The sequence below is a fragment of the Onthophagus taurus genome, chromosome 7 (assembly GCF_036711975.1).
Source record: "Onthophagus taurus isolate NC chromosome 7, IU_Otau_3.0, whole genome shotgun sequence".
Classification (NCBI taxonomy): domain Eukaryota; kingdom Metazoa; phylum Arthropoda; class Insecta; order Coleoptera; family Scarabaeidae; genus Onthophagus; species Onthophagus taurus.
Window position 1 is genome coordinate 32375492 of NC_091972.1, and position 23055 is coordinate 32398546.

Below are 23055 nucleotides of genomic sequence, written 5' to 3' on the forward strand. Positions count from 1 at the left end.
TGCCAAAATTAAACACTGAAAAGAAAGTAAGTAAAGAAAAGAAATGGCAAAAGAAAATACAAGATGAGACATCTTCATTTGATTCAGATATCGAGGTTCTAAAAACAAAAAAGGCAAATATTCTTCTGATTCATCACATCTAGACAACATGAAGAAATTGATATGCCAGGCTTATCACCTAGAGTTTGAAACAATAATTGAGATCGATAATTACATTTTGGTTAAGTTTCGTACAAAGAAAGCATCAAATGTTACATTGGCAAAGTCCTAGCTGTTGATGATCGATCTGATGAATACAAGGTCAGCTTTTTGAGAAAAAAAGGCTATACAGGTTTTGTTTTCCCGAATATCTTGGACGTGTCAGTGGTCCCTAGGTCTGATGTCATTTTGAAACTGCCACAACTTATCAAGTCAAGCACTTCAAGAGTAAATGCAATAATTAAGTTTCCAATTAACTTAGATATGTATTACGTCATTGAATAAAGAGTTTGAATTAATTTTAGCCCGTTTCTTTTGTTCCTCGTGCACTTTTTTATAAATATTGCTGAGTGGAAAAATATGGTCTATTTTTAAGCTTTCCCCTAGTCTCCCCTAGTTGGAGAGAAGATATTAATAAGGAAAAAAGGAGACGTGGAGAAACATAGATGAATGTGATTATTAACGATTATTATTATTACTTATGATTGTTATTAACGATTAGATTATTAAGACAGATAAGGTGTTCACCTGATTTATTGTATATCTAGCCTTCTTGGGCCTAAAAGCAGTTTTACTGCTAGGCACCGAGAAACACATATGGTTGATATATAGATGAAGTCTGCGAAAAACAAGAGAAGAGCTAAGTTTCAGAGCTCAAGTAGAAAAGATAGAAGAAAAATATAGAAATACTGACATGAAATGGGTTTTTCCAGTTGAAAGAAATAATAGAGGAAGTGGCGTTAAAAAGGCAAAAAAGTGTCGCCGAAGCTTTGTAGTTCATTGCCACTTGGCTAGGTATAGAAATAGTAAGGTAGTTAGTAAGGTAGAGTGGGGGTATGAGAAAGAAGAGTAATATTGTAATTATATGGTTTTGCCAAATGTACGTTTCATTAAATTAATTCATTAAAACCTACAAATATGATACATTTAAATTTGAATGTAAATTATATATTACTGTCCGCCTTGATATACAAATAATTATTTAGTTTTATATAAGAATAAGTTTAAACAAAAAGTACTTACCATTATACACAGTTCTTTTTTCCAGTTTCAGTTTAAAAATAATTTTGAGTAATTGTTTAATTGGAGAGATAAAGGGATTTTTTGATAATACAATCAGCACTAAAATTGTAAATGTTTTTTAACACCTAATCAGAGTTGTTTATATTTAAGTTCGTAAACCCAATGTTATGTATTCCTCAAGTTCTTTTAAGAAACTGTGTAAACCAAAGTTATTCAAAGTTTCTGTAAGTTATATAATTTCTTTAAATTATAGTAAAGCAACATGTGATGAGTAAGTAAAAAAATTAATATAATTTAATTTCTTAAATTAATCAAAGATATTTTTATACATAGTCAACCTTTTATTCCAAATGAAAAAACTTCAAAAAAAAAATAACCGCTAAAGAGATGGACGGTTTTTTAAAAGTGTTTCCATCTATAATCGACGTTTTGGACGATGACATAAAAATGCGAAATATACCAGATTTAGAAATGTCTTTTAAAAATGTTTTAATAAATAATGTTCCTAAAGGAAAGAAAAACAGAGCTCGACCATTCTTACACATTTATAAAAATGTTGAAAATCATGAACATATGAGTCCAAGAAAAACTCGTTTATCTTATATTTTGGGTTGGTGTCTAGAAATAGTAAGTAAAAACTTATTAAATGTAAACACGTTCTTTAAACATATTAGATTTTATAGATTCAAGCTGCCTGTGTCATACTTGACGATATGATGGACGATTCCAAATATAGAAGAGGAATGAAAAGTTGGCATCAACACGAATCTGTCGGTCAACGAGCATTCATAGATGCTCTTCTCTTAGAAAATTTCGTTTTCCTCGTTTTACAAAAACATTTTTCTCAACTCCCAATTTACGTTCCAATCGTACACCTATTTCAAGAAACTATGAGAAAAATGGGGTACGGTGAAATTCTTGATTGGATGGCCTTAAAAAAAAATAACCCCGACTTAAAAAGATTTAATCTAAATTATTATCAATCCATAGTTTACTACAAAACTACGCCATCGATTATTGAACAGCCTTATTATTTAGCAAAGATTTTAAATAATAACTTTCAATCACCAATTTCGGAGGATTTAAATAAAATTTTGATCAAAATCGGGGAGTTTTATCAAGTACAAAACGATTTTTTGGATTGTTATGGTGAGAATGATAATTTTAAAACTAGCAATGATATTCAAGAAGGAAAATGTTCATGGCTAATTGTAACCGCATTGGAAAAAGCAAATTTGCAACAAAAAAAATTGTTAGAAAATCACTACGGAAGAAAGGAACCTAAATCTGTTCAGATTGTTAAGGATTTATATAAAGAAATTAATATACCTAAAGAATACGCTAAAAGAGAATGGGATTTTTTTGAGTTTATTAATAATAATATTGATGTAGTTTCCGCAATTAACGATTATGAATCTACCTTTAAACGTTTAGAGTATGTGTATGACAAATATATTTAACGCTATACATTGATTATATATATTTAAAATAATAGTGAATGCATTGCTTAAGGTGTGTGTTTTCCAGGACGAAATAAATAATATAGAAAACGGATGTCTCAAATTAATTTTTAAATTTAGCTTTTGAATCTTATGGATCAGAAAACAAGATACAGAAAATTCTTCAGAAGTACCTGACAAATAATTGTGAGAACTATAATATAGATGATTTACATCCACGTTAACTGTAGCTGTAATATCTGTGTTAGTAAGTATAGTAAGCCACTTGTAATTGACATTTCCAAGTCGGTATTGGTGATTTCAATGGGAACTGCACTTACAGTATTAAGAATACTAATACTAGTATTATTATTATTATTTGTGCATATGTCTCTCTTTGTAGTTTCGAATTTTAGCTTCAGATTAGAGACAATATAAACTATTATAGCTGCTCTTTTTTTTTAATAATTAATAATGCCTAGACATATGAAATCCCCCATAAGTACTAAAGCTTCTTTTGAATGTCGCTTATGATGTTGGTAGCTGAAGAAAATTTGCAGCTACTTTTGAGAGTTCTGTGTTTTTACAAAAATCGGTCCACTAAGCAGTGGGAAGCAGATCTACAATGAAGTTTCCCACAAAAACTGCTCAGCAAACAAATTTTTTTACATCATCACACTTATGTTTCTGGGATTTTGTTTATATGGAATTTTCATCTTTCGATCTAAAATATTTTCAAGGTAAGGCCATCATTTCAGATCCACCGAAAGTAAATTACAAAATTGGTAGTTTAGTTTATTTTGATACCTAGAGCTTTTCGTTTTTCAATTAATTTAATTTTCTTTTTATTTCTGTTCATTTTTGTCTTGTTGAAAAAATATTTCACGTTTAATGTTTAATGGTATATGCGAAACAAAAGTAGCTCTAAATATTTTCAAAGACATCATAAACTAGAATCTTTAAGGTTCAATTTAACATACATAATTCTTAGAAATACAGTAGTTGCTATGATTATTTAAAAATTTGATTTCTAGATTCAACAATTTCTTCTTCAATAATTTTTTTTTGGAAATTTCAATTATAGTATTTATATAATAGTTTTATTTAACGTACATATTGTATAATCATTGTCAAAAATACAGTGGATACGATTTTTCTTTAAATTCGTGTTATTTTTTGATTTATAAATTCGAGAAATTCTTCATTAATAATTTTTCCTACAAATTTCAGTGATATTACCTTACAATTCTCATATCGTATCATAAACTAGAATTTTTAAGTTACAATTTAACATACATATCATATTATGATATTTAATAATACAGTCAATATGATTTTTTGAAAAATTCGTGTTATTTTTTTATTTATACATAAATTCGACAATTTCTTCTTTAATAATTTTTACTAGAAATTTCAATGACATCATCTCATAATTCTCATATCGTATCATAAACTAGAATCTTTAAGCTACAAATTAACATACATATCATATAATGATATTTAATAGCACAGTCAATATGATTTGTTGAAAAATTCATATTATTTTTTGATTTATAAATTCGACAATTTCTTCTTTAATAATTTTTACTCGAAATTTCAATGACATCATCTCATAATTCTCATATCGTATCATAAATTAGAATCTTTAAGCTACAATTTAACATACATATCATATCATGATATTTAATAATACAGTCAATATGATTTTTTGAAAAAATCGTATTATTTTTTAATTTATAAATTCGACAATTTCTTCTTTAATAATTTTTACTAGAAATTTCAATGACATCATCTCATAATTCTCATATCGTATCATAAACTAGAATCTTTAAGCTACAAATTAACATACATATCATATAATGATATTTAATAGCACAGTCAATATGATTTGTTGAAAAATTCATATTATTTTTTGATTTATAAATTCGACAATTTCTTCTTTAATAATTTTTACTCGAAATTTCAATGACATCATCTCATAATTCTCATATCGTATCATAAATTAGAATCTTTAAGCTACAATTTAACATACATATCATATCATGATATTTAATAATACAGTCAATATGATTTTTTGAAAAAATCGTATTATTTTTTAATTTATAAATTCGACAATTTCTTCTTTAATAATTTTTACTAGAAATTTCAATGACATCATCTCATAATTCTCATATCGTATCATAAACTAGAATCTTTAAGCTACAAATTAACATACATATCATATAATGATATTTAATAGCACAGTCAATATGATTTGTTGAAAAATTCATATTATTTTTTGATTTATAAATTCGACAATTTCTTCTTTAATAATTTTTACTCGAAATTTCAATGACATCATCTCATAATTCTCATATCGTATCATAAATTAGAATCTTTAAGCTACAATTTAACATACATATCATATCATGATATTTAATAATACAGTCAATATGATTTTTTGAAAAAATCGTATTATTTTTTAATTTATAAATTCGACAATTTCTTCTTTAATAATTTTTACTAGAAATTTCAATGACATCATCTCATAATTCTCATATCGTATCATAAACTAGAATCTTTAAGCTACAAATTAACATACATATCATATAATGATATTTAATAGCACAGTCAATATGATTTGTTGAAAAATTCATATTATTTTTTGATTTATAAATTCGACAATTTCTTCTTTAATAATTTTTACTCGAAATTTCAATGACATCATCTCATAATTCTCATATCGTATCATAAATTAGAATCTTTAAGCTACAATTTAACATACATATCATATCATGATATTTAATAATACAGTCAATATGATTTTTTGAAAAAATCGTATTATTTTTTAATTTATAAATTCGACAATTTCTTCTTTAATAATTTTTACTAGAAATTTCAATGACATCATCTCATAATTCTCATATCGTATCATAAACTAGAATCTTTAAGCTACAAATTAACATACATATCATATAATGATATTTAATAGCACAGTCAATATGATTTGTTGAAAAATTCATATTATTTTTTGATTTATAAATTCGACAATTTCTTCTTTAATAATTTTTACTCGAAATTTCAATGACATCATCTCATAATTCTCATATCGTATCATAAATTAGAATCTTTAAGCTACAATTTAACATACATATCATATCATGATATTTAATAATACAGTCAATATGATTTTTTGAAAAAATCGTATTATTTTTTAATTTATAAATTCGACAATTTCTTCTTTAATAATTTTTACTAGAAATTTCAATGACATCATCTCATAATTCTCATATCGTATCATAAACTAAAATCTTTAAGCTACAATTTAACATACATATCATATCATTATATTTAATAATACAGTCAATATGATTTTTTGAAAAAATCGTATTATTTTTTGGTTTATAAATTCGACAATTTTTTCTTTAATAATTTTTACTAGAAATTTCAATGACATCATCTCATAATTCTCATATCGTATCATAAACTAGAATCTTTAAGCTACAAATTAACATACATATCATATCATAATATTTAATAATACAGTCGATATAATTTTTTGAAAAATTCGTATTATTTTTTGATTTATAAATTCGACAATTTCTTCTTTAATAATTTTTACTAGAAATTTCAATGACATCATCTTATAATTCTCATTTCATATCATAAACTAAAATCTTTAAGCTACAATTTAACACACATATCATATCATGATATTTAACAGTACAGTCAATATATATTTTGAAAAATTTGTATTATTTTTTGATTTATAAATTCGACAATTTCTTCTTTAATAGTTTTTACTAGAAATTTCAACGACATTATCTTATAATTCTCATATCGTATCATAAACTAGAATCTTTAAGCTACAATTTAACATACATATCATATCATAATATTTAATAATACAGTCAATATGATTTTTTGAAAAATTCGTAATATTTTTTGATTTATAAATTCGACAATTTCTTCTTTAATAATTTTTCCTACAAATTTCAATGACATTATCTTATAATTCTCATTTCATATCATAAACTTAAATCTTTAAGCTACAATTTAACATACATATCATATCATGATATTTAATAATACAGTCAATATGATTTTTTGAAAAATTCGTATTAGTTTTTGATTTATAAATTCAACAATTTCTTCTTTAATAGTTTTTACTAGAAATTTCAATGACATTATCTTATAATTCTCATATCGTGTCATAAACTAGAATCTTTAAGCTACAATTTAACATACATATTATATCATGATACTTAATAATACAGTCAATATGATTTTTTGAAAAATTCGTATTATTTTTTGATTTATAAATTCGACAATTTCTTCTTTAATAATTTTTCCTACAAATTTCAATGACATTATCTTATAATTCTCATTTCATATCATAAACTAAAATTTTTAAGCTATAATTTAACATACATATCATATCATGATATTTAATAATACAGTCAATATGATTTTTTGAAAAAATCGTATTATTTTTTGATTTATAAATTCGACAATTTTTTCTTTAATAATTTTTACTAGAAATTTCAATGACATCATCTTATAATTCTTATATCGTATCATAAATTAGAATCTTTAAGGTACAATTTAACATACATATCATGTCATGATATTTAATAACACAGTTAATATGATTTTTTGAAAAAATCGTATAATTTTTCAATTTATAAATTCGACAATTTCTTCTTTAATAATTTTTACTAGAAATTTCAATGACATCATCTTATAATTCTCATATCGTATCATAAATTAGAATCTTTAAGCTACAATTTAACATACATATCATATCATGATACTTAATAGCACAGTCAATATGATTTTTTGAAAAATTCGTATTATTTTTTGATTTATAAATTCGACAATTTCTTCTTTAATAGTTTTTACTAGAAACTTCAATGACATCATCTTATAATTCTCATATCGTATCATAAACTAGAATCTTTAAGTTACAATTTAACATACATATCATATCATGATATTTAATAATACAGTCAGTATGATTTTTTGAAAAATTCGTATTATTTTTTGATTTATAAATTCGATAATTTCTTCTTTAATAGTTTTTACTAGAAATTTCAATGACATTATCTTATAATTCTCATATCGTATCATAAATTAGAATGATATTATCTATTTAGCAGACTAAAATTACTTAAAATTGTAATTAAATTACTTAAAATTGTAACAGAAATATACTCTACACCATAATGAGCGACCTATATTGAGACTGGTTAAATTAGTATTCTGGTAAATGCACAATGTTACACAGCACATGGCGAGTGAAAGTAATACCTTTGAAAACCTCGAAACCTGAAGGCTTGACTAAAGATCAACGACAAAACAAAATTCTTTATTTAGAGTAAGAGACGGAGATATCGTGTGTTGACAGAGTTTTAATGAAAGTAAAACTTGACATTGTAGATGACATAATAACTTCCCAACTTGGATGGTGTGGACATGTACAAGAATTGGGTCAAGATCGACCACTAAAGAAAGTACTGCACACCACAAGGAAGAAGAAGAAGAGTAAGAGCACGAAGTAGTTGGAGAGAAGGTATTGATAAGGAAAAAAAGAGATGTGGAGAAACACAGATGAATGGTGATTATTAACAATTATTATTATTATTTATGATTGTTATTAACGATTAGATTATTAAGACAGATAAGGTGCTAACTTGATGGATTATATGTATCTAGCCTTCTTGGACCTAAAAGCAGTTTTACCGCCAGGCACCGAGAAACACATATGGTTGATATATATATCATATGGCCAGAAGAAACAGAGCACGAAACAAGAACGTAAGAGAAGAGCTAAGTTTGAGAGCTCAAATAGAGAAGATACAAGAAAAGCAGCAGACATGAAATGGCTTCTTCCACTGGGAAGAAGTAATAGAGGAAGTGGCGTCGAAAAGACAAGAAAGTGTCGCCGAAGCTTAGTACTCCATTGACACTTGGGTACATATAGAAATACCTAGAGGAGGTGAATCTAACACCCATGGTTAGTAAGGTAGAGTGGGGGCATGAAAAGAAGAATAATATTTTAATAATATGGTTTTGCCAAATGTATGTTTCATTCAACTGATTCATTAAAACCTATAAAGATAATACATTTAGATTACAGATAATTATTTAATGTTGCATAAGAATAAGTTTAAATAAACAAAAAGCGAAATATCGGACTGGTTTAAAGCGGAAGATTTTCGAATAAATAAACGATTATAAATAAGGTCATGCAGTCCGAAATTTCGCACACCAGTTTCTTTTCAACAGCTGTCGATACAAGATAAAAGTTTTAAAAGTTTATTAAGTTGATACAGTTAAGAATGCTTGGAGATTTTCAGATAAGAAATCATTTTAACATCTGAAATTTTTGTCCCACGCGATCGTGCTTAGTTGACGGTAAAAAAGAAAATCTCTAATGTTTGTTAAATTTAGATTGTAAGTTGTTTTACTCATGTTTTTATAGCAACGAACCTGAAGACGGAAATAGTATTTTCCGAAACCGGTAGTTAAGAACAAATAAATTAATTTCTTCGAATTTTTTAGTTCATACTTAAGCATATATAATTTGCACGTAAAGTTTGTGTCTAACCTAGTGTTATGTATTCGTCAAGTTCTTTTAAGAAGCTGTTTAAACCAAAGTTATTCAACATTTCTGTAAGTTATATAATTTCTTTAAAATATAGTAAAGCAACATGTGATGTGTAAGTAAAAAAATTAATATAATTCAATTTCTTAAATTAATCAAAGATATTTTTATACATAGTCAACCTTTTATTCCATATGAAAAAGATTCAAAAAAAATAACCCCCAAAGAGATGGACTATTTTTTAAAAATGTTTCCATCTATAATCGACGTTTTCGACGATGACATAAAAGCGAGAAATATACCAGATATAGAAATGTTGTTTAAAAATGTTTTAATAAAAAATGTTCCGAAAGGAATGAAAAACAGAGCTCGATCATTCCTACACATTTATAAAAATGTTGAAAATCATCAACATATAACTCCAAGAAAAACTCGTTTATCTTATATTTTGGGTTGGTGTCTAGAAATAGTAAGTAAAAACTTATTAATTTTAAACATGTTATTTAAACATATTACATTTTATAGATTCAAGCTACCTGTGTCATAGTTGACGATATGCTAGACGATTCTAAGTATAGAAGAGGAATGAAATGTTGGCATCAACACGAATCTGTCGGTCAACGAGCATTCATAGATGCTCTTCTCTTAGAAAATTTCGTTTTCCTCATTTTACAAAAACATTTTTCTCAACTTCCAATTTACGTTCCAATCGTACACTTGTTTCAGGAAACTATAAGAAAATTGGAGTACGGTGAAATTCTTGATTCGATGGCCTTAAAAAAGAATAACCCCAACTTAAAAAGATTTAATCTAAATTATTATCAATCTATAGTTTACTACAAAACTACGCCATCGATTATTGAACAGCCTTATAATTTAGCAAAGATTTTAAGTAATAACTTTCAAACACCAATTTCGAAGATTATAGAAAAAATTATGAGCAAAATCGGGGAGTTTTATCAAGTACAAAACGATTTTTTGGATTGTTATGGTGAACATGATAATTTTAAAACTAGCAATGATATTCAAGAAGGAAAATGTTCATGGTTAATTGTAACAGCATTGGAAAAAGCGAATTTGCAACAAAAAAAGTTGTTGGAAAATCACTACGGAAGAAAGGAACCTGAATCTGTTCAGATTGTTAAGGATTTATATGAAGAAATTAACATACCTAAAGAATACGCTAAAAGAGAATGGGAATTTTTTGAATTTATTAATAATAATATTGATGTAGTTTCCGCAATTAGCGATTATGAATCTATCTTTAAACGCTTACAGTATTTGTATGAAAAGTATATTTAATACTGAAAATTTATTATAATTAAAGTAATAATGTAAAACTAAAGAGGTGTTTTGGAAATTGCACAGCATTATTTTGGGTGTGTATTCTCTACCACGAAATAAATAATATGGTAAACGTATATCTCAAATTAATTTATTATTTAAATATATATATTAAAAACCGACGACTTCTGATAATATTGATTTTTCCAATACTCGAAATATACAAACTAAAATTCCAAAACTATTTTCTATAATTTTTTTACACAATATAATTTATAATTGTAATTTTTTTGGCAATACTAAGTGCACTCTTAGAAGAAGCTTTACCAAATTATCTTCAACAGGAAATCATGTATCGGCTAGTATACTTCTTTTAAAAGCATTGAACATGGACCACAGCTACATACAAAGCTCTTCCGTTACAATCAACATCAATGTATATGTCGTGGTGTAAATTTGGTTAGCCTTGCGGCCACAATGTGTTACCGAATCAAGAAATTAGGACTATAAGGATGTTCCTCAAATACTACTTGCAAACGCACGATGACAAAAATAATTTAATACGAAATCATATCGACTTAATATTGGTAAAAAATCATCACAATGCAGAGGTAATGTAAATGAAAATGCAACGTTTTGAACCTCTCAAAAAACAAAGCCCACCAAAGAAAATAAACGTAAAATTATTAAACAATCCAGAACTCCGTGCTCAAATAGCAGATAAATTAGACTCTCGATTACAAAGAATGCAATAAATAAACTGGGATTAATTCAAAACAGTACTTGAAGACCTACTTGAAGAAATTCTACAACTTATGAAGGAGAGAAGACTACAGAAAAATAAAGGGGTGTAGTTGTCCGTCTTTTAAAACGGCTAAATCCGAATGTTGTAGATCTAGTGTTAGTTCTAGTTTTAGTTCAATAAAAATATGCGACAATCTAGCGTTGAATAAGAATTAAAACTAACACTAGACCTAGAACTAGTGAACAATGAATAATAATGAATACTGAACACCACGTACAAGATACACGCGAAGGTATTGCTAGCGAGGCTAGAGAAAGAGATAGAGGAGAGGGAGCTCTTGCCAGATGGTCAGGCAGGGTTTAGAAAGGGAAGAGGAGCGATAGACAACGTGAGGAAACACCTGGTAGACAGAGAACTAGATCGAAATGGAGAGAAGCTTTATGCTCTATTTATAAATTTAAAGGCAGCGTTTGATAGAGTAAATAGAGTAAAATTTTGGGATGAGATGGGGAGAAGAGAGATATTGGGAAGAATGGAAAGAATGGGAAGAACGACAGGGTGAGAGGGATATACGCGGAAACGGTAGCTAGAATAAAGGTGTGAGAACAACTAAGCGAAAGGTTTTGGACAACAAGGGGATTGAGGTGACGATGTCCGTTTAGTCCCCGCCCTTTTTGCTTTGTACACTGCTGACAAAGAAGATAGACTGGCTGCGGGACAGAAAGGGGGAAGTGATGATCGGAAGGTGCAAGTACTGGTGTGTGCCAAGAACTTAGTAGCGATCGCGAGGAAAGCGGGTGACATAAGGGCAACGATGCAATATCTGGAAAGGTATTTTATGGGGAAGGATTTGGTGGGGAACGTAGACAAAATGAAGATGATGATGTTTTGTAAAGAGGGTCCAAGGAAGACTTGGGGTACAGATTTAAAGAGAACAATAAGGAAGGCGAGCATTTTAAAATGTTGGCCGCGAAAGCGTATAAGGTTATGGAGCATGTTTGAGGATGGGGTGAGAGTATATTTGGGAAAGACGTGGGAAAAAGGACAATAATGTTTGAGAGCTTGATAAAAAGCGTTATGATGTATAGGGTGGAGATATGAGGATGGAAGGAGCAAGAGTTATCAGAGGATGTGCAGACCAGGTACTGAAGGTGGGTGTGGGTGTAGGTGTTGGCTAGGGAGAGTCCGGGATATATAGTCAGAAAAGAAATTAGGTAGATAAGGTGAGGGTGGAGGCAGGTAAGCGAGCGGTGCGTTTTGAGGAGAAGGTGGAAAGAAGGGTGTATTGTAAAATCTTGGGGGAGTGCAGCAGAGCTGGAAGTGTTTACACCACCTGCTGGTGGAGTGTAATGAGTTGAGGGAGGAAGAGATGGATTGGTGGCAGGTACTGGGTGAGAGGGCGGAGGGAAGATGATGGATGGGGGAGGTGGTGGCGCCGAGGAGACGTAAGGAAACAGGGAAAGGTTGGAGAAAAGGATAGGAATTACATTAGTATTGGTATTGTAGTTTTTAAATTATAACTTTCTGGGAAACAATAAATTATTAACACTAGACCTAGAACTAGAAACATTCGGATTTAACCGTCCCAAGAAACGTACCGCTAAACCTGATTGTTTCTACTTACACTAGACCTAGTATTAGTTTTACTCTTAGATCAATAAAAATATACAACAATCTAACGCTGAATAACAATTAAAACCACAGCTAACGTTAACATTGGTTCTAGGTCTCGTGTTAAATATAGTAAAAATATACTACAAATTTACAACTGTTATACATGAACAATGCCAAAACTCTGAGAGACATCACGTCTTGCTTGGAACCAAATTGTCTATTATACTAGCCAAATAATATAATTTGATCCGCAACCTTATTATAAACTGTAATTTAAAGATCTTCGCTGATAGTTTGGTCGCACCTCACTCGAGTAGCAAAATCAAAAGTCATAATCACCAATTGGATGAATTCTGTTTTTTAGCATCCTACAGACTTCTTTCTGTGCCCTATACAGATCATGGTGCATATCACTTGTGAACTGTCTCCAGTACTCCCTCTTGATGGCCTTGATGCCTGCGTTCGATAAGTTTCTTGTTCGTATACATATATGTATATCATATATTGCTGTTCTGTTGGCGAGCTTTTCCTTTTTATTATCGGTTGTCTTATTTTTCCACAAAACCATAATTTAGTGTTGTTGGTGGCATTTATTTATTAACTTTTCGTTTCTCTATAGGCTCTTTTACAGCTTCTTGTATGCTGCTTTTTATTTGTACTTAATTTGCCAGTCTGTTTTCCTAGTTTTCGTGTACATTCTGCTAATGTACACGAAAATGTACACGCTCTGGTTTTTTTGGTCTTGGTTGGGCGTTCCAACGGTATTTTGCATAAAATCAGGTTGTGGTCAGTACCTAACTTGGCTGATGGTAGGATCCTCACATCGAATAACCGTTCTGTTTGTTATTATGAAGACAATCGTGGACCGATGTCCTCTGATGTTGTAGAAAGTATTCTTGTGCTGTCAGAAGTCCGCCATGGTTGTTAAATGTGCCATTCCACTGTATAGTAAGATGTACTCTCCATATTTTGATGTTCCTTGACCATTTCTTTTAGTATCTGATAACTCACATATATCGAGCTTGTGCTTTTTCATCTCGATTATAATTTCCTGATCCAACACTAGCGTGTTAACCTGATCATCTAACCTCACGCAGGCAGCTAACCTCATCTACAACCCTTCTCCCTTATTCGGGCTTGGGTCCGACAATGCAAGTTGTTGGGCTACTCAACCAACCTCACTTACAATTATCGCATCACATGTTCGTTTACGAGTGATAAACATTCGGAACTGTTCTTACAAGGGAAGTGTCACAACTGTGTCTCACCGATTTCGATGCAATTTGGTACAGTCATAGAATGGGCCAAAATAAGGTTCGTACATTTTTTTATACGTGCGGTAAAAGCCCCTGGGGCGAGTTATAGGGGTTGAAAGTTTGGAGAAAAAGTACGTTTTCACTTATATTTTAAAAATGAAAAGTGCTATCAAAATTTGGTAAATTGTAACTGATATTCATTTTAAAAGAGCTTTCTTTTGATGTATCACACATATACCAGAGGGTTAAGAAGGGCGAACTACCCCTATTTTTTTGGAATTATTTAAAAACCACCCTATCGATTTTGGCGGCATTAAGTATACTTCCAGCACGTTCAAAAATATTAGTTAAGGGTTTTTTCCCATTCGCTCTAGATCATCCCCAGCGAAGTTACGGGGGTTAACATGTAACCACTTTTCGTAAGAATGATGTGATAAAATTGTCAGGTATTTTGAAAATACTTTAACAAAACCGTAAATTAGTCGCACAATAAAATGTTTAATGTAAAATAAGGCATAATACACCATTTAGGGGTGGTTGGGGTTAACCACCCCCTTAAAAATTAATTCTATCCCGGGCATTACTTGTTGATTACGGCGAAATTTGGTACTGTGTTTGTTTTATATAGTTTATTAGTTTATTTTTATTCTACATAATGTTGCCAAAAATACACCTACCAAAAAAATTTTGGCACAATATTTGTTTTTTTAGTGCCGCTTGCTAAAGGTCATTTCTCAAAATAGTTTTTTCTAGTATAAAAGAACGTGTGCCCAGTGGGTAGATTTTAGTTTCAGAGCAACTGACAGAAGCAATGGTTACAATAAACCCAATAAACGTTTTAAATTTGCTAATGACAGTTTTTACTGTTATGAATATTCCCCAGACTCCTGTAAATGAAGCAGAAGTTAGTTTAAAAGAAAATATACAGCGTATTTTAATGGAAAGTATGGAAGACTACAATATGCAAATTGAAGACGAAACTGTATTAATTTTCGATTCATCCAATGGCATCAATGACGGTCAGCAAATTATTGAAGACCAGGATACAACTGACAGGTTTGTAGAAGATACTGATGCTCATTGTCCATTGAAGGATGACATCGACTACGAGTACAAATTAGAGGCGGTAAATTACTGGACAAGTGGGAAGAAAGGTTATTTGAAACTAGAAACCGTAAAAAACAAATACCGAAAAGTAACGTCAAAGACCCAATTGCACAGATGGTCTAAATATATTGAAGAAAGAGGGACATACAAAGAAAAATTAGCAGAAATTACCGAATTTGTAATTAATCAAGCGAGAGCCGCCGTAGATAATAAATTGCCACTACATGATATTGATATACGCAGATGGGCTATACAAGCTAGAAATGAAAAGAATTTATCTCCTCAACTGTTCAAAGCATCTCATAGCTGGGTGCAACGTTTTAAGAAAGCAAATCGGTTAGTAAGCCGAAAAATAACAAAATTTCTATCCCAAAAACAAATTGGAAATGTTGATCGAGTAAAAACTTTAGCAAAAGATTTCGTTAAAGAGGCAAAGCTACAAATCCAAATATATGGACCTGAAAACACCTACAATTCGGATCAGAGCGGTTTTAACTTGGAATTCCATTCGGGAAGAACATTAAGCGATTTAGGAGTTAAAACCGTAGAAAGTGTGGTCCAGTCGGTGTCATCTACAACGCACAGTTACACAATTCAACCCGTAATATCTGCTGATGGGAAACTTCTTTCTCCACTTTTTATTGTTTTAAAAGAACCCTCTGGCAGCTTTGGACCGAGGGTAGCAAATACAATGTTTAAAGCAGACAATATATACGTTTTGGCATCAAAATCTGGAAAGTTAACTTCAGAACACATGAAAAATTGGCTCCAAAATGTATATTTTCCAAATACTGGTTCTAAATCATTATTATTATTAGATTCTTGGAGTGGCCATTGTCCTGAAGTTATTAGTGAAATAACTCCATCAGGTACTAATTTTAAACATTTATCTATACCTGCAGGGACAACAGGTCAAATACAGCCCCTAGATGTATTTGGTTTCAGAATATGGAAAAATTTTATTAGAAGATTCTCTGATCAGATTATTCTTTACCAGTATGATGTCAATTTACATCAGAGGGATAACATATTAAAATTGCAATCGTTGACGCATAACCAGTTGGCTTCCCCTCGGTTTATAAATGTTTTTAAATACGCATGGTTTGCAAGTGGCTATATAGAGGAGAGACCAGACCATTTTGAAAATCCCGTGGAAGTTTGCTTTTCGAGTGAGAAGCCAACGTGTGATATCTGTGGGGATATAGCGGTCATAACATGTGCATGGTGTAAAAAATCCTTATGTTTAAAACATTTTTTCCACGACTTTCATTTTTGCCAACACTACGTAGAATAAAAATAAATTTAATATTGAAAATTAATATAATACATAAAAAACGTCAATTAGTAATGTAGAATAAACTTCTTTGGTATATTGAACTATTTTTTTTGTCAGTTGCTTTTTAACTCATAAATAAATAAAATATCTTATTTATCTAGTAGTTTTATATTTATTATTTAAAGAAAATGAGGGTAGTTTACCTCGTGGAACATCGATAGATAGATTTTTAAAAAACAATACCACAGTTACGATGGCAGTTTTCATCTTCGAGGTATAAACAAAAAACTACCCCTAATTTGTAACCCTTATAACCATTTTCAAAAATTTTTACTTCAAATATAAAACAAACACAGTACCAAATTTCGCCGTAATCGACAAATAACGCCCGGGATAGAATTAATTTTTAAGGGGGTGGATAACCCCAACAACCCCTATATGGTGTATTATGCCTTATTTTACACTAAACATTTTATTGTGCGACTAATTTACGGTTTTGTTTAAAGTATTTTCAAAATACCTGACAATTTTATCACATCATTCTTACGAAAAGTGCTTACATGTTAACCCCCGTAACTTCGCTGGGGTTGATCTAGGGCGAATGGGAAAAAACCCTTAACTAATATTTTTGAACGCACTAGAAGTATACTTAATGCCGCCAAAATCGATAGGGTGGTTTTTAAATAATTCCAAAAAAATAGGGGTAGTTCGCCCTTTTTAACCCTCTGCTATATGTGTGACACATCAAAAGAAAGCTCTTTTAAAATGAATATCAGTTACAATTTACCAAATTTTGATAGCACTTTTCGTTTTCAAAATATAAGTGAAAACGTACTTTTTCTCCAAACTTTCAACCCCTATAACTCGCCCCAGGGGCTTTTACCGCACGTATAAAAAAATGTGCGAACCTTATTTTGGCCCATTCTATGACTGTACCAAATTGCATCGAAATCGGTGAGACACAGTTGTGACACTTCCCTTGTTAGAAGTTTTTAATCACTGTCATTAGCAGTCGTGCGAATTTCTGCATGTGATTTTTATCACACGACAATACTATAATTTATTGTCAACTGTTTCACACATTTTGTTTGTACTAATACATGATTTTGTAGTCGGTTAATATGACACGTTATTATAATAATAAATAAATCTCTAACTCCAGCAGTTGACAACCTTAACCCATTTTGTGAAGTAATTAAACAAAGCAAAACAGATACAAACGGTTAACTATCATTTATGAATATTTTTAGTAAAACTATGATAACTATGATTAATTTTATTACATTTAAAATGTTAGTTTTATTTTTAAAATAATATATTATGTTAGTTATAATGTTTAAATCTGCAAAAACTCGTAATTGTATGACCTACAAAAATAATTAATGGAAAAAATAGTACATAATTTATTCGTTAACATTAATTCACCTACAGTACCTAAATGACTTTGCTACTTAATTCTTCGTTGTATTTTAAGTTGAATTAAATATGTTTAGAGTACACCAATTTTACCGGATTGTTAATTCATCCTCAAAATATTTCTACAAAAATAATCTTTTTAACAGAAATGTTATGAGGTATTTAATTACTCTTATTACACTTTCTTTTTGTTAACTTGGGCACTTTTTAACGAATAATAGTGGAAATGATGAAATTCGAATGAGCCAAGTAAAAGCCGTGTTTGAAAATACGATAATTAAAGATTTAGTAAGCGATCCAGATCTGAGTGATATTCCAGATGTTGTGGCCCTGTATAAGAAAATGTTAGAAGAACTTGTCCCAAATGGACAGAACCTTCGTTTAATGTCATTTTTAAATGTTTATAAACGAATGGAAGACAATAAAAATCTTTCAAGCGAAAGAATTAAATTGGCTTATATTTTGGGGTGGTGTATTGAAATGGTAAATAACTTTTTCTTAGATTTTTTAGTACACCTATTTTTTGATAATTTTTAAAGTTTCATGGCGCAAGTGGTGCTATAGATGATTTATTTGATAAATCTGAATTCAGAAGAGGAAGAAAATGTTGGTATAAACATGAAGGTGTTAACGAAAGTGTTCTTTTGGATCTAATTTTTATCGAAAATTACGTGTATGAAATTATTCAAAAATATTTCTCACATCTCAAAATAGACCGCCCGTTAATAAATCTATTTCAAAAAACGGTTCAATACCTAATATTTGCTCAAAGTTTAGAGAAATCAGTTGATTATTCCAGTCAACATCCTAATTTAAACAAATTCACGAGAAGCTTTTACAAGACCTTAAGTAAATATAAAAATACGACTTTTATTGATTTCCCATATAGATCGGCAAGGTGTTTAGCGAATAAATACCAAACTAAAATTTCAAAAGAAGATTATAATATGTGCCTTATGTTGGCAGAGTTTTCTCAAATACAGGTATGTTTATTCTCAAATTTAAATCTAATTAATATACATTTTTGATTTCTTTAAGAATGATTTTATGGATTGTTACTACAATATAGATAATTTCAAAACTGGAAACGATATCGAAGAAGGAAAATGTAGCTGGCTTATTGTAACTGCTTTAGAAAATGCGACACCAGAGCAAAGGAAATTGATTGAAAATCATTATGGTAGAAAAGATGCGAAATCAGTTAAAATAATTAAAGATTTGTTTCAAGAATTAAAAATTCCTAAGTTGTATAGTTTATGCGAAGAGGAATTTTTTTATTTTATCGATAAAAATGTTGAACAAGTTTCAAACATTGCATACCATAATGTTCTATTCAAACGATTAGATTTCTTGTATAAGGCTTATTTATGAATTCCTTAAAGATGTTCAAAGGATAATGTAGTGAACAGGTGGGCATAGAATGTCTTTTGATTCTTCCTTATATTTTTGTAAAGATACTGTTTTCTTTCTTTAGTCATTCCTAAAAAAAATTAATTAAAATAGTTATGAGGAGAAAATTAGTTTTTGAATACTAATTAATTTAACTTACCTGGAGGTGTTATTTCTTCTGGAAATCCGGTTCTGATGGGAAAATTGTAAAAACAAACTGGTTTCCGTGGATATTAGTTTTGCATAATACTTTTCCTTTGTTGTTTTCATTGAACTCAAAATGGTTGTACTGAGTGATGAGATATATTTTCTTGGACTTAAAATCCTTAAGAAAGTTAAGCCAGTCAAACAACTGGATCTTAACACCGCCCTTTTCATTTCCAACGGACACAGCTGAGTTTACTTTAGAAGTTGAAGTAGACTGAAATGCGCAATCAATTAGTTCTTGGATAGCAGAAATGTATATTGTTCTGAACTTCTTTTTAAAGAGCCCAAATGCCCAATAACAAGAAAATTTAGTGTGCCCTGTTAGGCCATATCGAAACTGTAATGGACACTTGTCTCATGCGGATTATCAAGAGAGTCTATGGTCGTTTTTATTATATTTTTGTAAAATTGTCTTTCATTTTTTACCAATTCTAAGTGCGCCTTCATTTTTTCTACATTGCTTATTTTCTCTTGTTCACTTGCAACCACCATAGCAGCCCCAGAAGTATAATGTTTTTGGCAAAAGGAGCATTGGTCTCATGACGACAATGGTTGAGCATGTCTCTCGCCAAATGTTTGTGAACACTCTCAATGATATAGATTTTTCAACCATCTCCTCTGTGAATGATTGTTTGTAGATATCATAAATTGTTTTCTTGCTATTACCAGAAGGGAACAGTTTTAGATTGGTGTTATATACAGTACTACTTCTGTCTGGAAGATAAATCGCATGTTGCTCAGCATAATTGTTCAAGAACTTCACAACGTACTTTTTGTCAGTAAATGAAGTAGCATTCTTAGCAATTTTGTTGGTGTTATCATGGACCTTTGCAACAAATCCACTGTCATTGTACATTTTCGTTTTAATCCCTTTGTTTTGATTTGGAGATAAAACATGTAAGTGTCCCTACAAACCTGCTGACCTTTGATTAAATAAGTACTTTGTAGTTGTTTTCTAGCAAAATTTTTCTTGTAACTACGTTGGGTTTGATCAGAATCATTTCTCAAAACATCGCAGTTGGCCCAATATTACTTGATCCAATATGTTGATGTTGTCGACTTCAGCAGCTTCAAAGCGCATTTCTAAATAGGTATTTAATGAGAATTTCTCCAAAAAATCTACAATAAGCTGGTGATCATTTTCACTGGAATAGTTGCCTAAATTATCATTGATTTGTTCTAAAAGTACAATTTCGAGACTTTCGCATTTTCATCAACTATTTCTAGGTCATTTTGATTTGCTTCAATTTCTATTACATTTTCATCAACAATAGGAATGTCGTCATTACCGAAATCCGCAGGATCCAACGTTGGTACTTGTTTAAAAAAGAAGTCTGCCAGTAGGCCTTGGCTAACATCCTGTTCAGTCTCTTCATCGTCTTTACTTGATTTGACACTATTTCCCGATCGCACATCAAAATAATCATGATAAGCTTCAACATCTTCCTCATTTACTGGTTTATTTAAGCCTAGATCTTTTAAAAACTTCGACACTTTATCTTCATCCATTGTGAACACAACACATCGGCAACAGAAGACTCCAGCTGTCATTAGCTTATGCTGTCAGTTAACCATAACCAACTACTTTTCAGTAGTACTATTTCAAAGTAGGTTATTCGTTACACGTGATTATTGTAAAGAAACTGTACTTTTGAGAATTACATTAATTTTGTAATTTATTTTGAATATCATTTCTGTTACCTTTTAGTTTCTTAAATTGTAATTGAGTTCTTTTGTATTCTTTTAATTTTATTTTTGTATTTTAGAGGAGGCTGTTGTGGGGATTACCCTGTATGTATCCCAAATAGTGAAATAAATATACAGGATGATTCAAAAAACCGCTGACAGACTTCTAGGTCAAGTAACACATCAAAAATTAAGATTAAAAGTCTCAGCAAATGCCTCCTTAACGAGATATAGCGGGTCAAAGTTTCTTTAAAATTAAACATTATCTGCAATAAAAAGCCCTTTCTTAAAAATATTTTCAACTCCACTGCTAATTTTGTCAAACAGGCAGTATTTTCGTGTAAAGTGATCATTTATCTATCAATTGGTCTCTTACAAAACTTTGATCAAAGCAATAGTTTTTAAGAAAAACACGTTTGTAGAAAATTTGTTAATTCAATTGTTAGATAACACAGGCCGACAAAAATTTAAATGTTTTCTAAACCAACAAGTAGACTATACTATCCCGAAGGTTTTTCACGTTCTAAACCCAAATTTAACCTCAAAAATGCTTCATCACGTAAGGTTTTCAAAATATCTTAGCTAAAATATGTTAAAAATACGGTTTCTGGTCGTATTTGTGGTTATAGTTCACCATGATGGAATTAAAAAAAAAAATTTTTTTTTGAAATTTTGAAATTATTACCCTTTCCCTTTAAAACTCTTTTTCAATTATTTAATTATCTTTTTTCTTCTTCGAGATATCATCTGTTGAAATTAATAAGTACGTCGGTTTGTTCTGTCCTCGATAAACTGATGTTGAGTTACATCAAGTTAGCGATGCTAACGCACAAGTAAAATAAATATGCGAAAATATGGTTAAATATCTAAAAATGAAACTTTAAAGTTGAAATATTTAACCATACATTTGATTTATCTTTTAACCAGGTGGTATTCAATTGAGAAACAGGACATTCAAAATCCAGTTAATTTTTATGAATTTATTTGGTTTGTTAGCAAAGTTATAGTTTTAATGGGAAAACTATAGCAGTATTTACAAAAATAAAACGATTGTTTACGAGATTTATTCATTCTAAAAGAGACAATTTACATATTATTTTTTATTTAAGCTCTATAGCATTTTATAAGATGAAAATCACAACCATATTGGATTTTCTAGATAAAATTTTTGAAACGATGGAATATTGATATAAAAAATATAGTCGGAAGGCTTATTCTTTAGTGACTTTTTTCTTTTTCACCTTGTTACACAAGATTTACAGTTTTTGCGTAAAAAAATAAAATATACCGTATCCAGTTGGCCTGCCACTGCACGACCGACATTTTGCTAAAATTTGTCCTCAAAGTTGGCTTGGTTTTTAAAAAACAATTGATTTTGTTTTAACGCGAACTGTCACTTACGTGGTTAATAGTGCTATTTGCTGCTAATTGCTATTAATTGATTTTGATTGTTGGTTTTGTCTGCAGTTGTTACTTGCTGTTGATTGTTTTTATTTATTGTCAATTGTTGTAAATTGTTGTTAACTGTTTTAATTGTCGAGTGTTGTTAATTTTGTTCCTTGGTGTTTGTTGTTGATTGTTGTTGTTTTTTTATTGTTGATTGGTTGTTGGTTTGTACGTTTGTGTCAATTGGTCTTGATTGTTGGAGCAGTGTTGCTCCATAACGGCCATAAATACGCAGCAATCCCTATTGGTCATTCCACCAGGCGAAAAGAATCATACGAAGACCTTCAATTTGTACTCGAAAAAATCAACTACAACATCCATAACTGGTTTATATGTGGTGACTTTAAAATGATTAATATTTTGGTTGGTTTACAATCAGGAAA

At 30.0% G+C, this 23055-nt stretch overlaps 4 protein-coding genes across 5 annotated transcripts; all 4 read left to right on the forward strand.

Moving 5' to 3' along the window:
• The first annotated feature begins 1380 nt into the window (after positions 1-1380).
• LOC111416755 (farnesyl pyrophosphate synthase-like) lies at positions 1381-2775 on the forward strand. Its single transcript, XM_071197917.1, has 3 exons — positions 1381-1492; positions 1555-1848; positions 1905-2775. Exons 2-3 carry the CDS (start codon positions 1609-1611, stop codon positions 2679-2681), a joined length of 1017 nt encoding a protein of 338 aa, XP_071054018.1. The 5' UTR covers positions 1381-1492; positions 1555-1608; the 3' UTR covers positions 2682-2775.
• A 5204-nt stretch (positions 2776-7979) lies between these two features.
• LOC111416768 (farnesyl pyrophosphate synthase-like) lies at positions 7980-10667 on the forward strand. Of its 2 annotated transcripts, XM_023048862.2 has the most exons (6): positions 7980-8016; positions 8079-8256; positions 8316-9056; positions 9124-9361; positions 9424-9715; positions 9772-10667. In XM_023048862.2, exons 4-6 carry the CDS (start codon positions 9258-9260, stop codon positions 10546-10548), a joined length of 1173 nt encoding a protein of 390 aa, XP_022904630.2. In that variant the 5' UTR covers positions 7980-8016; positions 8079-8256; positions 8316-9056; positions 9124-9257; the 3' UTR covers positions 10549-10667. The 2 variants fall into 2 exon arrangements, with proteins under 2 accessions (XP_022904630.2, XP_071054248.1); XM_071198147.1 differs by lacking the exons at positions 7980-8016; positions 8079-8256; positions 8316-9056 and having other exon boundaries at positions 9303-9365.
• Positions 10668-10743: 76 nt separating this feature from the next.
• On the forward strand, positions 10744-18032 carry LOC139430819 (uncharacterized). Its single transcript, XM_071198146.1, has 2 exons — positions 10744-16121; positions 16198-18032. The coding sequence occupies exons 1-2, from the start codon at positions 14957-14959 to the stop codon at positions 16284-16286; spliced, it is 1254 nt and encodes a 417-aa protein (XP_071054247.1). The 5' UTR covers positions 10744-14956; the 3' UTR covers positions 16287-18032.
• Positions 17817-21219, forward strand: LOC111416791 (farnesyl pyrophosphate synthase-like). Its single transcript, XM_071198148.1, has 3 exons — positions 17817-18427; positions 18484-18927; positions 18983-21219. Exons 1-3 carry the CDS (start codon positions 18185-18187, stop codon positions 19313-19315), a joined length of 1020 nt encoding a protein of 339 aa, XP_071054249.1. The 5' UTR covers positions 17817-18184; the 3' UTR covers positions 19316-21219.
• The last annotated feature ends 1836 nt before the right edge of the window (positions 21220-23055 follow it).

Coding starts and splice junctions, on each gene's coding strand:
- LOC111416768 (XM_023048862.2), top strand. CDS start 9,258: ATGTATTCGTCAAGTTCTTTTAAGAAGCTGTTTAAACCAAAGTTATTC. Junction 9,362..9,423: donor AGTAAAGCAACATGTGATGT/GTAAGTAAAAAA, acceptor TTTTATACATAG/TCAACCTTTTATTCCATATG. Junction 9,716..9,771: donor TGGGTTGGTGTCTAGAAATA/GTAAGTAAAAAC, acceptor TACATTTTATAG/ATTCAAGCTACCTGTGTCAT.
- LOC111416755 (XM_071197917.1), top strand. CDS start 1,609: ATGGACGGTTTTTTAAAAGTGTTTCCATCTATAATCGACGTTTTGGAC. Junction 1,849..1,904: donor TGGGTTGGTGTCTAGAAATA/GTAAGTAAAAAC, acceptor TAGATTTTATAG/ATTCAAGCTGCCTGTGTCAT.
- LOC111416791 (XM_071198148.1), top strand. CDS start 18,185: ATGAGCCAAGTAAAAGCCGTGTTTGAAAATACGATAATTAAAGATTTA. Junction 18,428..18,483: donor TGGGGTGGTGTATTGAAATG/GTAAATAACTTT, acceptor TAATTTTTAAAG/TTTCATGGCGCAAGTGGTGC. Junction 18,928..18,982: donor CAGAGTTTTCTCAAATACAG/GTATGTTTATTC, acceptor GATTTCTTTAAG/AATGATTTTATGGATTGTTA.
- LOC139430819 (XM_071198146.1), top strand. CDS start 14,957: ATGGTTACAATAAACCCAATAAACGTTTTAAATTTGCTAATGACAGTT. Junction 16,122..16,197: donor TAGTGAAATAACTCCATCAG/GTACTAATTTTA, acceptor ATTTGGTTTCAG/AATATGGAAAAATTTTATTA.